The sequence below is a fragment of the Rhamphochromis sp. 'chilingali' genome (genome assembly GCF_963969265.1).
Source record: "Rhamphochromis sp. 'chilingali' genome assembly, chromosome: 4".
Taxonomy (NCBI): domain Eukaryota; kingdom Metazoa; phylum Chordata; class Actinopteri; order Cichliformes; family Cichlidae; genus Rhamphochromis; species Rhamphochromis sp. 'chilingali'.
The window spans coordinates 24,439,512-24,458,483 of NC_137948.1; the positions used below are offsets into that span (position 1 = coordinate 24,439,512).

Here is an 18,972-nt window from a genome sequence, read left to right on the forward strand (position 1 = left end):
AGAAGAAGTCAACTAGCACATGCAGCAGGGAAAGACCCGGTCCTGAGTGGACCACTTCCCTGCCTTAATGAAAAGGCTAGCTAAACATCTGCGAGACTCTGATCCAGCCTCTAAGACAAGCAGAATAGCAATTCCGAGGAATTGAACTACTGAAAGAAGCAAAAGCGGGTACTTTACAAGAACCCCCTCCCGCTTCTCCATTCCCATCCCTCTCTGTTATTATGTGTTATTATTCCTAATAATTAAATGCATCTCCATGAAATGCTTTAGTTTTTCACAAAGCATATGGTTTGTTTAAGAATTTTTAATATTTGTGATGTGTTTTAATATTGTTAAGGATATGTAGACGGATAAGTTTAAATGCATTTGTGCTTGTTTCAGGTTTTTTTAAAAAGAAGCAGCTACTCACAGTGGGGATTTTTCTGTCATTGCTTAAGGTCATCCTCATAGAGAACAAAGAAGAGTCCTTGGTCAGGGCTCAGAGTCGCAGTGCTGAGCTCGGTCTGAAAAATATCGGCTTCATTCAGGCCAATCTGGATTACTTCACTGGACCTTTTCACATCGGGGTGAGCATAGCAAGTTACAAAAATCGTTTTTGCACAATTTGTTTCATTTATTTGCATGATGATCTAAAGAGTACAGTACTGTAGACCAGCGGTCCCCAACCTTTAATGCCCGACATTATTTTCACGGACCGGCCTTTAAGGTGTCGCGGATAAATACAACAAAATAAAACCAGTACCGGTGCCGAAAAAAAGAAGATTTATTCATAACACACGTGAAAAGACCAAGGAAAACCAAGTTAACGATAAAAACGATAACAAAATAACGCTGAAAACCAATAAAAACCCTGAAAACCATACATTTCACACCTGAGCCTCAACTCTTGCGGCCCGGTACCAAACGACTCACGGACCGGTACCGGGCCGAGGCCCAGGGGTTGGGGACCGCTGCTGTAGACAGTGTGGTTAACACTTCAGATTCCCAGTGTGTGAAAAACAGAAACCAAAAATGCAGCAAGCGCATGTGATGTCAAATCTATTTGTCATGGTAAAAGTCACTAAATTACACCAGAGCCATGAAATTAAACCCATTAAGAGCAATTATTATATTATCTGTTCTGCAGTTTTATTGTATTGTAAATTGTAATTACTGTAATATTGCAATCACAGTATCATGAATCATAATGGGGTTTTTCAAAATACCTCTTAAAGCTAATTGTTTTTCTCACAGCTTAGCTTTCTAAGAGAATCTTAAAAATGTGGAGAATTTAATCAGTAATAACATTTGGGATAGAAACTTTTCTCTTATAGAAATATAAATAATCAGTGCACAGATAATTGTCCCACTGCTTCTCTTGTTGCACTATCCTGCAAAGGAAATGTGATATTCTGTCTTTGACTGAATTAAAAATTCAAACATTTTAATTATGCAATAACTGACAGAACTGTAGCATCAAAACAATTGTTGTTATCTGGCTTTTTGACAAAATGTGCATACGTACAGTGCTGTGCAAAAGTCTTGAGCCAGTCCTCACGTTAATATGTTTTCCTTCCACTGAGCCTGACGTTTTTGTAATTTTTTAAAAGTGGTCTTGAGCAATAACTCCCCAGGATTTTTGAAGGTCTTTCAAACTTTTTTTGGTGACACTGGCTGCTGTTCACTCATTTTTAGTCCACTCTTTGTATCTGATCATTTTCAGCTAAATGTATTTTTTTCTGGAAGGCCAAAAAAACAACTCTCTGCAGCAGATGAACAGTATCTAAAAGCGATGTCCTTAAAAAATGAGGTGAAAAAAATGCAGCATTGACCTGATACAAGACCTTAAAGATGCATCTGGCCTGTAGGTTCATCCATTTACTATTGACTAAAGGCTCATCAGAAATGGTCTCAAGGAAGGGAAACAGGGAGGAAAGGCTGAGGTATGGAACAAAAGGGAGCCAGCATCCATAGAAGAGCTTTGAATGTCCTTCAGCCTGGAGAACTACTCCCAATTAGAGATTATTTAAAGAAATTAGAAGAAGCCTGCCTACTAAGACAGTTCAGACTGTGTTGAAGAATTAAAATGGTAATACCAAATACTGACGTTCTTTTTATTGAATTGTGCACGCTCTTTTTTTGTCTTATTTTACTGTATTTCCATGTATGTTTACATGTGCTGCACTCACTTCCCACTTTCCTATCTAAATATAGAGAAATGAGGGGTAGCTCAAGACTTTTGCACAGTACTGTACATTGACAGGGGTACGACCTGACCTTTTCTGTGGAAGAGAGTGTATTAGTTCTCTACTGATGGACTGAAATTGAAACATAAGGATTAACGCTGCATAAACAAAGTGCGATTTTCCACTTTGCCACAATCACCTCTTCGCTTTAAGGTGTCTGATCGCTGTATTTTTATCGCATCACATTGAGAAATGTGTCATTCATCTCTTCACTGAGCTTGAAAATGTCAACTTGAAGTTATTTTTGTTAGAGCAACCAAAATAACTGTTCATTTCCTGAAGTGGAGCTTTTAATCAGAACAGGGTACGTCGGTGCTCCCTGATTATCAGGAAGCCAAAAGGTAGTTTCATCCAGGAAATTTAGGACTTTGAGTTTAGAGATCTCTTCAGTGAGGACTGGTAATTTCTTGCTTTTCTTTCTTTGTTCTCATTTTCTGTATCCAACAATGCTTTTCATTTGCTTTATACTCTGAGTTTCACAGAAGGAATCATGTTTGGAAGGGAAAGTATAATCATTGGAAAGTGTTTTCTGCCAATTCAATTTAATTTATGTTTCTTGTACAAGAATCTTGACTGGCAATATCTCCTTTTGAATTCCTAATGGACACTGCATTTCTCCAACTTGTGTTTAAGCCTAAAGATTAAACACAGTAAATGTTTTAAGTAAAACTAAATATTTAACTGGCTGTCAAACTTTATGCTAAATGGGGTTAAAACAAACAAAAAAAATCATTACTGAGGAGGACTCTCCACCAAAACCCTTGTCAGTCCTGTTTAACACCCACCTCCATCTGCAGAGCTCTTGACTTCTCGATGCGATAATTATCAATTTAGCGCAAATAGGTACTTAGCTGTGGACGTGCACTGGATGTCTGAATTTTTCAAACAAGCGGAACAAAAGCACACAAGTTAAAACTTTTCTTCTTCTTGCCTTATTTAGGCTCTCTGAGCAGCCTGAGCTAGATCAGTGATCTGTCTTACTCTTCTGTGTTAAAGCTCTGTGGTCACAGCTGTCAGAAAAACCAGCTGTTCTTGTAGCCTCACATTAACTTCCACCGAGACAAATAGAAAAATATACGTACCTCCTGTAATTAGAAGTAGCTTTTGTTCCAGCATCCTCACTCCACTGAGACTCGTTCCACTTGGCAAGAAACAAACAGCACAGATTATTCATCTGCTCGATATCTGAGTGTCTTTTGCAGGGTAGCCTGAATCTTTCCTCACACACACACGCACAGATTCATTTCACCTGATGCATTAATTTACAATATATTTATGTATAGAACAATTTTTATGCTTGTAATTTTCTGCCCCGCTTGAGTTTCTTACTGTGGCTAAGCTTCTTCCTGTATAACAAAGCAATTACTACCTGTTGGAGCCACACATCACATCAGTTTTAATCCTGCTATGTATAATACATGGTCCCATTTTTAGGCACACTCACTTAATCAGGCTAATTAAGTTGAGGTGTCCCTGATGTTAGTCAGTGTCTGCTCACTTTATGGCCTCGGTGTTAAACTTAAACCAACCTCTGTATGACGTGTCTTATCAGACGTTCTTCAGTCTACAGACTATAGAGGCATGAAAAGTTGTGGAGCTTGAAGCAGGTTTTAATTTTATTGGATGCAAGTCCGTTATTGGTTCTGCTAAAGAGTCTGATTGTTTGCAGTTGATTCTTTCATTTGCCTCTATGTTTGCATGTAGAAAAATGCACTAGCTGGTCTTACTTTGGGCTTCATGTAAAAAATCAGTATTGATTAAGTGCCAAGTGTCTTTATCTGGTGCAGCTCTAATACTAATGGTGTATTAGGACTATTTTCTACTCTCCTTATAGTCTTGGTTGTTTTCAAAAGAGTGAGTTAAGATTGAGTTTGATCACCTCAGGTAAAAGGCATCATTACATCCACCTTTGAGAGGAAAACAACTCTTTGGTTCGGTGTAATCATACTTAATATAGGTTGGTCGACACATCTAAGCATTCATTTGTCCACATGTAATAAAATTTGTGAAACAGACAAACCTGAGCATTTAAAAGTGCACCGTATTGAGAAAAAGTTCCCAAAACTATTGCACAGGCTTGCAGCACAATTTTGCAAATGCGTATGATGTTGATTAAGTATTAATTAGCTGTATTGCAGGAACTTGCTCTGTCTCAGGCCCAGATAGACCTGGAGAGGGATACAATTACTGGAATAAGAGTGAATAATGAAACCTCGTTATTTCTGTGATGCGATTGTTGAGAGAATAATGCAGCCAGAAACAGCTTTCTCTCTCCAGAAATGATAGCTCAGTATGAACATAGTTTTACTTGTGCGCATTAATTTAGGGTTTCTTCTTCCAGACTGTCTTGAGGCAAAGCTCAGCAGGATATGCATGTAATTCGGTAGGACTGTGAGATTTAAATTGGCCTCGTGTTCATTTTCACCTTTCATTATGCATTTCTAATCAGCTGCACTCAGAATGTGAACATGTTAAGTTGGGTCCATGCTTTGTCAATACCACAGTTATAAAGCAGAGATGACTGTGTCATCAGAACTTGTAAATACAGCATTAGCTACGAAGACATATCACAATGTGTTTCATTCCAGTTGTGTGTTTTTTATTTAATTGATTGGCTTTGTGTTTGCGGTAAATGGAGGCTAAAGGTTATAAAATGTAATTAGGATTTAATACAGCATGACTAATGTACAGCATTAAGAAGCTAGGAATGAGTGATAGTGTTATTTTGGTAATTATTTTTGCCTTAGATGTGAGGAGGTGTAACATCGTGTAATTTCTGATAGCAACCCTTCCTCCTAATCATCAGTCTAAAACATGCTGTTAAGAAAAGCATAAAGCTTTTTCCCTGACGGCATGAATAAAATGGAAGATTAGCTGTCAAATGGATACAAGGTAATGGACGTAATTGAAGTTATTCTTTTAAATCGCAGAGTCTCATTTAATGGGTTCACGTTTAAATCGATACAGATCTTAATGGGCGTGAATCTTTTTTTAATCAAACACGCAAAAGTTCAGTTTCTAGAAAAACGTAAAGCCGCTGTAAGAAATATACCCTCCGTTCAAAACCTTCACTGACCTTATGGGTGGGTGGAGGTTTGGCTCAGAGCGTCTGTATGTTCTGCTCTTTGTGTGTGGTGGTGCCAACAGTTCTGGCTCAATTCTGTCCTGATCAGCTCTGACCTTCTGCTTTGTGGCACTGCTGTCAAGGCAACATGCAGTTAATTCAGACTCACAGACGCCAAGTGACAACTTCTTGGAAAACACAAATAGACTTTGGAGCTCGCTGCTTGAGTCGAATGGGGTTCATTCCAGAGAGTTCAGGAGCTATTGGGACATCAGGCTGTTTAAAAAGGATTTTATTTGGGCCATTAACATGGCATGTGGTTTGTCACTGTACATATGAGAGGAAGTTATGTCACGTCTGGATATTAAACTCGTTGTCCTTGAGAAATCATAATGCATTTTTGCAGATGGACAGGGCCAGGAATGATGGATATTGGGTCTCTTAGTACCATTCTGCAATCCAATATATAACCACACCATTACTAATGCATAGCTAGGTGTTCATCACCACGCACAGTTTACCCTGTCAATAGGAATCCTGATGCATCCGTGCCTGCACTCTAAACGCACTGATATATTTTGTTTGCTGCTACTCCCGGCGTCTGCACCTTTGAGAGCATAGATTTATTTAATAGCAGTGGCCATTATGAAGTAATCAATGGAATTGAGTGCATGCTCTCAGTTTTGGTTTTTGCTGTTGGAAATCTGAGGGTTTCAAGATCATTTTGTTGGTGAAAGTAACACTTTTTTGTGTTTTCTTTCTTTTTCTGTTCTAATGCAGGTCGCCCTTCATGCATGTGGCGTTGCAACAGATATGGTAATGGAGCATTGCATCCAGGCCGGAGCCGCCTTTGTTATTAGTCCTTGCTGCTACGGCTTCATCCAGAATGCTGTGAAGTTCAGCTTCCCCAAGAGGTGTGTGATCCAGTGTCACGTCTGTGGGTTACTGCTTTTAAAAATGTCGTTCTAACCATGATGTTTTCTTGTTAGATAGATGTTGCTTCCCTTCGTTCCTGTTCCCTCGCCTTTCAGTCTTTATGAGTCACTTTCTCCATTAGTTTCTCATCTCGTCGTCACTCACAAACACACAGTCTATATCTCTTAACTACATTCTGTTTGCCTCCTTTGACTGCTCATAACCATTTGCCAATTCGGGGCAGCAGCATCGCATCACCTTCTCGAGATGGTCCGCCAGTCACAGTGTGTTGTTATGTGAACTGAGAATTTGGTTCTTAATTTAGACACTGGAAGGAATGTGTCAGACAGATAGGCTGGCTGGAAAATTTAGAACGAAATGTCAGCGACGACTTTATTATGTGGCGTACGAGGAAATTAACCATTTAATCCAAACGTCTGGTGATCATGCAAGCCGTGACACGGTGCTGTTTGAATACAGATGGAAAACAGGGTGGAGGGAGACGCTGTTGATTCTGTTGCTATGCTCACTAATGGTACATAAGATGCAGCAGTTTGCTACTAAAACAACTTTTGGTGACTGATTGCTGCAAAACAAGGCTGTTACGCAGAGTTGCTGTTGTAGCAACAAGTCTGGTCACCAGCAAGTGAAGCTGGAGATTTTATTTGTTTTGTTGTTAGGCCAAGTCTGTTCAAGTCTTCAGGTTGGCGAAATTATAGTGTAGAGTGTTTACAGATCCTATCATTTGCTCTTCTGCTTTATTCGTTGTCCAGTGTCCATCCGCTTTAAATCTTGTTTAAACGTTGCACGATAAATCATCAGATTTGTTTGTAGCTACTCTAAAATGGCAAGCAAACAAGAAAAAATTATGCCGTGTGACCTAGAGTTATATTACAGCTATCAGGATATCAGATTTTCAGGTGCTCAGCTGGAGCTCAGTTACCTCCTGCTTTACATGCAAAGTCTTTCTTGCCCTTAATGCACTCTTCAGTGTTCTATAGCACAGCGGTCTCCAACCTTTTTTGCGTCACGGACCGGTTTATGCCCGACAATATTTTCATGGACCGGCCTTTAAGGTGTCGCGGATAAATACAACAAAATAAAACCAGTACCGGTACCGAAAAAAAGAAGATTTATTCATAACACACGTGAAAAGACCAAGGAAAACCGAGTTAACGATAAAAACGATAAAAACGATAACAAAATAACGCTGAAAACCAATAAAAACCCTGAAAACCATACATTTCACACCTGAGCCTCAACTCTCGCGGCCCGGTACCAAACGACTCACGGCCCGGTACCGGTCCAAGGCCCGGGGGTTGGGGACCGCTGCTATAGTGAGTAAGGCTTCCTTGATACAGCCTCAAAACCATGTGTGATATTTCAAGGAAATGTGCAATAATGATATTTCTGATGATATTAATTAAATACTGAACAGTGTTTTATTGGTGATTGTAGCTTGCAGGCAGCATTTATTGACGCAAACAAAATGAAGGGCATTTGCTGTCCTTCTTTTCCAGTGAGCTGCTTTCATTGATGACACACTGTGTCAGTCGATTGATATAAGGGGCTACAAGACGGAGCATTATAGCATAATAGTAATAGTAATGTGTTTTTGTTGGAAGTTTTAAGTTAAAGTGTAAGATAAGTGCATTACTATTGAGCTTTACCATGAAATAATAATATAATGTAATATAACCTTTGAAATCTTCTGAAACCTGCAAAATATTGTTACATAATAAAATTTAAATAGAGACATATTTTATTAAGTTGAGTTTCCTAAACCTGCCTAATCCTGTACCTTCATGTAACTGCATCAAGGACTTCCAGCCACTGTTTTCTCTTCTTGAGTCATTTTTTGTAACATTTAGTTTGCACATCGTCAGCTGCTAGCATCTCCTCCTTCTGTGTTTTTGTACCCTGCTTGTGCTTGACATTGTATTTATGACTGAAGTGGTGAAACGAGTTTGTTGTTTCCACTTTTAGCGGGCGCAGCAGTTCTTTATTGGGCGTTTGACAAGCTGCTCTCGCTCTTTTTTTTTTTTTTTTTTTTTTTTTTTTAATATATCAAGTAAAATTGTATTCCAGTGTTATCTTGGATGGTATTGTCTGATGACGGCACGGCCGTGTTCCATAGCAACATAGCATTTCGTCCTGCGTGTTGTTGTGTCACTTTATATTTTGAAGAGAATCGTACAAGAATCACAGGCTGCCAACCGAGTGTTGTCTCCGTGTTTACTGTGATTCACACGAAGCTTCTTCAAGTCTCTCAATTCATTATAACACTCTTTCTTAAAATAGCTTTCATGTGAGAGATGAGCAGCATATTCTCATGTAGGTTTTCATTAACGTAACCTCTTGTATCCAGGAATGCCGACTGATAATGCCACAGAAGACTGTAAATACGCAGGTTTTCCATTTTGCTTTTATCTCACGCACAAAGATGCACAGACAGGAGTAGGCAGGAGATGCGGCGCACATACTTGTAGATGGTATCACCATTAGTGATATGAAAGGAAATGTAGCAATGGATCATAAGGCAAGGTAGAACAAGTCTGCAAGAAAAATACAATCAGCGTGGTTTTTAAAATATTTACAAAACATTTTATGCTTGATTTATGGGGAAGAAAACTCATTAAATCTTAATAGGCACTCTAAATGTTTTGATTTTTATCATATGTAAATGTAAGTACTTGGAAAGCACAGTTCCTCCTTTTAAATAATCTGTTGGATATTGCTAATTATTTTGTAAGTATTGCTATCATGATTATTTTGCAGTAAACTTTGATTTTAGACCACTTGTTAAAGTTTTTAGGTTGCTCTCTTATGCACTGTTTAGCAGCACAATTACATGCTTTTCCCACGCTCTCCTGCCAAGAAAGATGCTTCATTTTGTAAAACTGACTCTACATGTCAGTCTTTAAATTGACTGTTCTTGTTCTCCACTTCCTCCCCAATGTAAGTTGGGATATGCACATAACAATGTGGAAAGTCCAATATTTTAGATGTTTTTAATCGTCACTAACCAAATGAAGATATTTGCACGACGTTGCTGTTGTTGGGCTTTAAGGAATTTGCACTGATGTAGAGCAACGATTAAACGGTTGACTCCTGCTATGTGATTTTCAGTGTACGACATAAATATTTTACATTTTTCACATTTCCCGTGACATTTCAACCCTCCCAAGTCCTCATAAAATATTAAAGAATGACACTAAAAATGACTTTGCAGCTGTGATAGATAACAAGAAGCTTTGTTTCTGCGGGGTATAAATGTGAGGAGGACTAGCCCACCTGACTCTGTCAATCTTCATCTTGCTACTTTTAGAGTTTTGCCCTCAGGTCGTGTTCCAGGTACTCGTGGATATTTTGCAGGTGAAGACATTCCAAGCAGTCTGTGGGTTTATGAGCTGTGAAGCTCTAAACTGCCCGTTTCATTAAGGCCATGAAAGTTTGTGCTAAACTTTTCTCCATGTGACCGCACTGGCCCCTAACCCTTGAACTGTTTCATGTTGATTTTTAATTAGCATGAAGCAAACCAAACCATGTTTAACCATCTCAAACAAACTTTACTCCCATGTCAAAACAAAAGTAATGAAAGTCCTTCTTTCCCTGCTTTGGAGATTATGCACATGGGTTTTGTTTGGTTTAGGACTTTGATTTTGTTGCACATTCATCTTGTTTGTATAGAACTTTTCCATTATTTTTTTTCTCTCAGCAAACTTTTTTGTGTTTTCTTTTTTATTTACTTTTTCTTTTCTTTTTACAGCAAAATGTTCCAGGAGACTCTGACATCTAAGGTATGCTTTTAAATATGATTAATTCTCTTTATTGTGTTTAATACAGATTACAGGTTTACAGCAACTTTTTACAAGGAAAGTGTCACATGCAGGTCAATACATGTGAAAAGCAAGGACTCTGTGCACGTATTACACCGTGTCCTTATTTATATAAGAAAAAACAAACCCAAAATGAAAGAAGCAGTAGATTAAAAATTAAGTAGCTTCTTTAGAGCGTTGCTTTGGTTCATTGGGTTTTGCACAACTCTCTTAAGATCGTTTCATCAACCACAGGGTTTCAATCAAGTTCAAATCTGAACTTGTGATTCTTTCCTTTTGCAGTCATTCTGTTGCACATTTGCTGCTGTGTTTGGGATCATTGTCCTGTTACTTGACCCATTTTCGGCCAAGCGTTAGCTGTTGGACAGATGACCTCACGTTTGACTCTGAAATACTTTGGTAAACAGAGGAGTTCGTGTTTGACTCAATGACCGCAAGGTGCCAAGGTCCTGTGGCGAAGCTAAGCCATGCTGCCATGTTTTCCTTCAGAGATAAGAGGCTTTCTCCTGACTATAAGACTACAAACAGCCATACTGTTTGTAGTCTTTCTAAATCTGTCATGAGCCTTAACGTAACACGCTAACCGAGATCTGCAGAGTCTGAGATCTAGCTCTTGGCCATCTTTACAAGCTTTGTGGGGGGAAAAGAAACATTATACGGTCTAACCTTTAGAGGGAATTTGCAGGGACATCTGCTCCTGGGAAGTGGCATTAATAAAAAATATTTTTAAATAAAATCTATTTGTGTATTCATGATTGAGATTACATTTAGGAGCAACTCGCTAGCAACTACTAGCAACTTTCAGATGACTAATTTTAAACTGTTGCAGTATTAAATATGGAAAAAAGTCTTTGAGGACAAGACTCAGTAGGTTAGGGTAGAATTTAACAAATAATTTCCTATATTATCTTCAAATGGTTCATACTTTAGGAGCAAAAAAACAAGCCAAATTATTGTGAGTTGGCTCAGTTTTTGTCATAGCTTGTTTACATATAGTGCATTAATGTACACTTACTGTGTGTACAGCTTTAAAAGGTTTGACTTTTATCCACCCAGTCTAAAGGCAACAAAAATCTAACAACTCTTCCAATTCATTCATAAAACTGGATGAAAATCTTTATTTTATCAGAAACTTAGAAGAACTGATGAGATCTCTGCGCTTATCAGTGTCTCGCAAACAAAGATTCCCAAGTCACTTCCCTTATCACTCAGCACAGACACGCCACTGTGCTCCGGGAGGGCCTATCCCGCGATGATATATGGGACCTGTCAGGGCCCCTGGGGAAAATCTGTGCAGGAGAAGCTGCAGGTCCTAACCATAGCAACCTCAAGAGTTGACATGTCACAACATTGGACCACCTTTAACTTTTTTGTGCGCTACAAGAATCAGATTTTTTTTTTTTTTTTTTTTACATGGCCCAAGAGGCACAAAACATAGTATTATACTTAGAAGACACTGAGCAATTACAGTGTTACGTGATACTGAGTTCAGATTTTTCCAAAAAGCTGAGTGAGAGGAAAAAAACACACAATAATGAAGACACTAAGCATGCAGCCACCCAGCAGGAGAAATCTATATTCTGTTTATACCAGCAGGCATATTATCCTCCACTTTAAACCTGAGCTCCAAATCTCCTCGGCCTCCCTCCTTGGTTTTCCTTTCGACAAACATGTTTGGCATTTGTTATTTATTTGGGCTCAAGGTAGGGAACCCCACTGCTTTCTGTTTCTTTGCCCCTCCGCACCAGACATCCCAGGCAATGTCCCAGACAAGAGTCACAGAAATAAAAGCTGCGTTCGCTCGTTTTACAGCAGAACCAGAGTTGTTCTTTCCAAACTACAGTAGTTAAACAGAATGACAGCACAATGACAAATAGTGTATCACTGGAATAAAGGGCTAATGGTGTGAGATATTGGTGCTCACACGAGCTTTAAGCACCTGTTCCATGGCCTTGCATTCAGCGCCGACCCCGCAGAGTGAAGAATAGAACCAATTAAAGTGGAGGCAAGTTTCAGCTGACTTAACGCTCTCATGAATCACTTGTTCCATGAACCATAAGGTAGAAACTAGAATTACTGCCTCACGGCTGCGGTATATGGTTCTGCAAACCAGTCAGGGTGGTTTGCTGCGATTGCAGACTTGACCTTTGAACTTTTACATATAAGATTTCATCAGTTCTGACTGTTATCCTGTGGTACATACATACGTAATAATGTATCATTTTCATCATAAATGCCGTGTATGATTGTTTGAGTTATAGTCGAAGCTTTGTGAGGTCACGGTAACCTTAACTGTTGACTGCCAAAATATTATCAATTCATCTGAACAAATGAACATAAGTGCTCAATTTGAAGACATTTTTTTTAATTCATCCAAGGGAAATCTTTCACAAAGTGTAAAGTTTGTACCGCTTCTTAACTGCGGCCACTTTGAGAATAATTGGATTTTTCTTAAAGCACATTTATATATTTACAAAGATACTTTAATGTTATATTACTCTGATCGTTATCCGGCTTTGGAAATCCCAAACAAATCACCTCCATTGTGTAATATATAGTGTGCCATGTTGTGTAGTACATTGTGTGCTCAGAGCTGCATACACAGAAATTTTAAGCCATGCGATACTCAAGTGAGAATGTTTTTGACCCCACTGCTGTAAGCAAGGGAGAAAAAGGATGAATCGATACAAATAAGCTACAATGGTATTAGTTAAACTTTTATACAGTGTGTGGACATTTTCAGATATACTTGATCTTAACGCAGTGATGAACGGATCACTTGCACCACATCCACGTAACAATAAGTGAGCAGTAACTGTACTCGTTTTTTGTCTTTGTTTCAGGAACACATGATCCTCTGTCGCTTCGCAGACCAGACGGCTGTCCAGCTTCCGCCAGACAGGAGACTCATTGGTGCTGTTTGCAATCTTCTCTTTAGACCTGAGCTATTATTTATGTTCAGTCCTTTATTACTTTTTTAGGCTAAACATTCTTAGCAGTATCTGGTAACTGCTGCACATAGAGACACAGCATCAAGTATCATTATCAAAACTAATTTAAAATCAAATCATCAGTATTTGCTGGGACCACACTTTGCCTTTGAAACAGCTCCAATGTTCCTGAATATTTCTTTCGACATTACTTTGTTCAAATTATTTTGTCATTGCGCTGCTGCAGAATGAATATGTAAACTAGCTGGAACCAGTCTGACGCCTCCATGATGATACTGACTGATGAAGTCCAGTGTGATGGACACAAGCACCTTTTCATTGTAATATCCTTTGACATACTTTCTTCATACACTTACACTGTTCGGTAGCCCCACTGCTGCGGGTTCCTTAAAAAGTCTAGACTTTCAAGATGTGAGAAACATGTTAGAGCAGAGATTTGTACAGAGTGACAAAACAGCTGCGGCGAACAGCTGCTAGATCAGTGTTGTCAGATTCAGAGGGAAATGTTTTGTCAGAACCCCTACAGGCCCCTGCTGAAGCTTCACTCTACAGGGTTTCATTATGTTGAGGACTCTCTTCGCCCTGATAGCTCTCCAGTTTATCAAAGCTTCCGAGAAGGCTCACGTCAGCGTGAAGCCTTTTCATATGTACCTGACACCACCTGTCACACTAGTTTCTTCTCTGTATCAGTTAACAGGGCTCAACCTCTCCCACTAACATTTTCTAACTATGTGTGATCTCGTCCCTCTTGAGCTTGCTGGTAAGACTTCGCCCGTCAAAGCAACACGGCGGAGCAAAGCTCACGTGTAGTGTGTCTGCCACCTGCTTCCACACACTGCTAAATTACATTTGAAGTTTGTGTTTTTAAGGAAATCCTAACAGATGAGGCTGGATAATCCATGTATATGAATTACTGTCTTCTGACACACAATATTGAAAATATGCAGAAATGGTATATAAAGCAGTACAGCTTTAGAGCAATAAAGACCTTAATGATGGGGGATTTGCTGATTTTCGCCTGACATGTAATAAGTTATAAGAAGAACCAACATACAGCCTTCGCATAGTGTTGAGCCTCTATGTGTTGCCAGAAGTACAAGATGTTTGATTCTCTAGTTGGAGGCATTGAATGTCGTTGGTCCCCAAATAAGTCTTCTGGTGGTTGGATGGTGATGGTCACACATCTATGGATGTTTAATCAGGTTGAGATCTGGTGACTGGGATATGATTGACTTCATCCTTATGCTCATCAGACACATCGGTGATCCCTCCTGCTTCCTGGATGGAGACATTTGATCCTGGAGGAATCAAATGTCTTTATGCAAATGTTTCCTCAAAAACATAAAGAGACTCTTATGTCAAAGTAAAAGAGCCAATCTGTTATGTTTTTATTGCCTAAATTTTAAGTGATTAGTTACCTAATTAGCAACACAGTCATAATAACACAAATGGAGCGCAAAAGTCTGTTTAAAGTCCAGTAGAATCCAGTCTGTGGCGTGAGCGGTGAAATGATTCATGCCACCACCATTAATGTTTAAATGCAGACTTTTACCATTTCAAATGGGAAATCTTCACTTTGTGTGCTTAATTTCTTTTTTTCTGTGTGTGTTTATGTTCATATAACATTAAGGGAGGAACATTTGTGTGGAAAAAAAAAATCAAACTAATAGATTAAGTGTTGCTTTTGACAAACTGTTGTGAAACTGTGTGGGGTCATCGCTCACACACAAAACTCTGACTGTGCCCACGGAAAAGTTTCTGTCCTGTTAGGAGCAGCAAGTTGGAACGAAGTTGCCAAAGTTCTTGCTGCAGTGTGCAGTGAACTTACAACCTTATTGCCTTTGAAAAAGTTACTCCTAATACAGGAACCATACCTGCCACCACTTGCAGTCAATTGCCATCTCTCGGTGCATAGAGGTGGCAATAAGACGAAGACAGTCTACTATTAGTTTGCATTAGAATTGGGTCAAATTGGCACTGTGATATACTCCTGAAAATCTGCAGTCTATATAGACATAGATTCATATTAGTCTCTTACATCCTCAGAGGTGTGAAACAGGAAATTTTGCAATGTCACAGGTGCTCAGCAACCTTGCTTTTATTAGAGCAATACAAAATACAGTCATTCTGCAACCAGGTGAGTCGAGTCCTGTATTGCAGATGAGCTGTGCTTATCACATTGATTGCAGCGTGTAGGCAGTCTCTATACATTTATAAATTAGACAGCAATTGGTCACCAAATGTGAAAGATTCAGTGCAACGACTGATTCTTTTTTCCCACCCAGTTGCAGGGAGGTCGCCAGCCTGGTTTTCCTCTGTGACTGATCCATCTGGGAGATGAGATAAAATGACATGTTTCAGTCAGTGCGTGGACTGAGGGGGCAGCGTTAATGTATAGTATAAATAAAAAGATTTTAAATATTGTTTTTTTACACATTAGTCACTTTAGGTAAAAGTATTTTAGTGTCTGATTATAGAACAATAATAATAATATTTCGATCCTTTTTTTTTCCTTCTGCAGGTAAACAGTGTATGGGCTTGGTAGACTTGGACCGGTCATGGGCAGCAGAGACTCATGGGTATTCGGTTCAAGTAATGACTATGGAGCCCGAAAGCTGCTCACCAAAGAACAACATGCTGGTGGGAAGGCTGCTGCAGAAGAGAGGACTGGAAGTCACCGCTGGCCAACTGGAAGAGGCAGTGCATAATTAACACTCGATTCTCTGGAGTACAGCAGAGCGTCTTTAGCATTGTAAGGGTTTGATAAACTATCCGGCTTCTGGCTGTATCACGAGTGTTTTTTAAACCACCCTCAACAATTTACTTTATTTATTTTTTTACAAGCTCAGCCTTAACTGCAGAAAATACATGTTTATTATTTCTGTACTGTCAAAGGTCATCTGGCTTTGTGGCTCAAGAGTTGGGAGTTCGCCTTGTATTCGGAAGGTTGCCGGTTCAAGCCCCGGCTTGGACAGTCTCGGTCGTTGTGTCCTTGGGCAAGACACTTCACCCGTTGCCTACTGGTGGTGGTCAGAGGGCCCGGTGCCGCCAGTGTTCGGCAGCCTCAGCTCTGTCAGTGCGCCCCAGGGTGGCTGTGGCTACAATGTAGCTTGCCATCACCAGTGTGTGAATGGGTGGATGACTGGATATGTAAAGCGCTTTGGGGTCCTTAGGCTAAAGCGCTATACAAATACAGGCCATTTACCATCTTTTAAAGTTTCTTTCAGGCTAAACGTTAAAGCAACCATGCCATTCCCGGGAGTTACACACTTTAGTTGATCATCTGCTCAAGCTTCTCCCCAACTGCAATGCTATGTTTTTGTCTTTGCCTAAACTGCGTGACTCAAGCTGTCAGCGCACACAGACGCAGCAGGACTTGGCACACCCATATTGTGAATGAAGTATGACATACGTCCTCATGCTGTTTTCGCAAATAGTCTGTATACAGCCTTCTGGGATAGCGCTCAGTAGTCAGCTACTTCTGATTAACACAAGAAATTCAGTGCTAACAGCTCGTGTGCATTTAAAGACGAGGTGAGGAATCGCCTCGCTGTCATCTCACCTACGTTTCTTCTGTCGTTTTCTTTTTTCTTGCGAGAGACAATCAGAGGTGGATTTAAACTCGAGTCACATCGGGTAATATACAGTGTCGCATTTTTCATGGTTCTACAGAGGAACCTGATTATTCCTCATAAAAAAGCAATGCGAGTATGGTATGCATTCTGGAATACTTTCAGCAGCAATGAATATTTTATGAAGCTGGTGAAAAGGTCAGCGCGCTTGATTAGACGCACGGTGTTCAGTGCCTCATAACTGGAAATCACACAGCGCGCTCCGTATTTCCAGTCCCGGTTACTGTAGTCACAGTGAGGCACCTTAAGCTCTCAGTCTTGCATCTGAAACTATTCGTGTGTTTCTCTGGGGAAAAAAAGACGAAAAAAAATCCAGTGTTGTCACCTTTGACAGTCTGATGCAGCTGCTTGAGAAATCTGGGGAGGTAGCCAAGGAGCCAGTTTTTCCCACTCCCACTGAAGGGATAGATGTGAGAGAGATGCAGGCCTCGCAGACGTCAGGCTCATCTGAATTCAGTCAGCAGAGTCAATCTATCCCGAGGTAAATGGCCACAGACACAGCTCCTTCCGAGGATCGGAATTATTTCAGAAGTCTACTCCCTGTTCATGCTTGTGGCAAGTGCACATTACAGAAATTCATATACATACAAAAGAGGGGAACAGTGGCACTACTTAAAGTGTGCATCGGAAGGAGAATGCAGAGGGTGAAGGCAGTTGGCTTAGAGTAAACATCAGAACAGTAACAGTGGATTCTTTGCTTAGATAAAACAGATGAGCTGTTATTGGCTCATTTTCATCTAAATGCAGAGATGTTCTTTTCTAACGATTCACCTCCTGAAACCTTTCTGCGAATGCATTGCAGAGTCGCTCACATATTTAGCTTAATGCATTTTTTATTTGCGTAATTAGAGGGCTGACCTCGATACAAAAGTCAACTACATGCGAGTTTCTCCAATGTACAATAACCTGTGACTACACAGACGCTGTATGCATAGTTTATTGCTATTTAATCTGTTTTCTTTATGTAGTTGCTCATAATGAGATTTAGAGCATAATTTTATACTTAAATTGGGATCTGAATTTTAACCATTGGGTGATGATTTTTATTTTATTTTATTTTTTTTGGGGGGGGGGGGGCAAAATCCTCTTCCAAGAAATGATGGAGCTGGAGTTGTTTTGCTAACTTCACCTTATTAGTTAATTAAAAATTCTGCTCATTTCTTGCGTTTTTGCCAACAGTTTTCCATTTCATTATGCTGCAGAGTTTGTGGCTGGTTGCCCACAACAGCTCACTGCTCCATATTTGGGTACACTCTCTGTTGGTGTCAATTATCCTCTTTGACAAACACTGACCTTGTTTATGTGTCTTGGGTTAACACAGCAGCCACTCATAACGAGTCCATGTGAAAGGTACAAAGGGATTTTTCCTACGTCCTCTGTGATCTTAAATATCTCACTCTCTCTTTTTTATATTTTACCTGTGTGAACTATAAAATGTGTTTTTCGGTTGACTTGCATAATTTTCTAATAAACAGCACTGAGTTTAATTATTGGTGTCCACAGTACTGGCAGTTAATTATGTATAGTATTTCCTTTTTGGTCGCCTGGTAGGGCTCAGCTGCTGTTATTTTGCACACCCTAATAATCCTGTAATGTATTCTCTTGTGCTTCGCGTGCTACTTGTCACATTGTCACCTAGGATTTCCATGCTTGCTTTCAGGTTCAGCATTTATTTTCTACTTTGTATCTGTCGTGGCACAGCCTGTTTAAAATGCAACAATGACTCACTCTCCCCAGGAGCTTGTTTAAAGACCGAGTTCACCCAAATCACACAGATAGATGTCTTCTTTTTTCTTTTGGGGGGGGGTGTTCAGATACCCCTGACAGTTGCAGTAAATTAAGATTAATTGGTCGCTTTAATATAATTTCTGGAATATGTCGACACCTAGAAGTTTTTTTTTTTTTTGTTCAGTGATTTTAAACAAACAACGAAATTAGGTAAATCTTTACTTTAAAGGATGCTGATTGCTGTGAAGTGTCCTGCTTGGTTTGCACCATTCGTAGCATGTTGTCCATATAGTGCAGTGGTCCCTAACCCCCGGGCCATGGACCGGTACTGCTCCGTTAGTCGTTTGGTACCGGGCTGCGAGAGTGGAGGCTCGAGAGTGAAACTGATGGTTCTCAGGGTTTTTATCTGTTTTTAACATTATGTTTCCCTGGGTCTTTTCCCGTGTGCTATGAATAAATCTTTGTTTTTTGGTACCGGTACTGGTTTTATTAAAGGCTGGTCCGTGAAAATATTGTCGGACATAAACCGGTCCGTGGCACAAAAAAGGTTGGGGACCGCTGTTATAGTTGGAGATTCATTCCTCTTGAAATGAACAACTGCGTCTTAGATCCAAATCT

At 39.8% G+C, this 18,972-nt stretch overlaps 1 protein-coding gene across 2 annotated transcripts in view; it reads left to right on the plus strand.

Moving 5' to 3' along the window:
• The window catches only part of gstcd (glutathione S-transferase, C-terminal domain containing), a 51,674-nt gene extending 33,973 nt beyond the window's left edge, over window positions 1-17,701 (plus strand). Inside the window, exons 8-12 of one of the 2 annotated variants that reach the window (XR_013971440.1) lie at window positions 438-566; window positions 6,070-6,203; window positions 9,974-10,004; window positions 12,887-15,386; window positions 15,516-15,653. Coding sequence is in view for 1 of the 2 variants with exons in the window: in XM_080880603.1 (XP_080736729.1) it covers window positions 438-566; window positions 6,070-6,203; window positions 9,974-10,004; window positions 12,887-12,956; window positions 15,516-15,706 (555 nt within the window). In the remaining variant the exon portion in view is untranslated. Of the gene's footprint in view, window positions 1-437; window positions 567-6,069; window positions 6,204-9,973; window positions 10,005-12,886; window positions 15,387-15,515 lie in introns of both variants that reach the window. The other variant, XM_080880603.1, reaches the window with a different exon arrangement.
• Window positions 17,702-18,972: the final 1,271 nt, after the last annotated feature.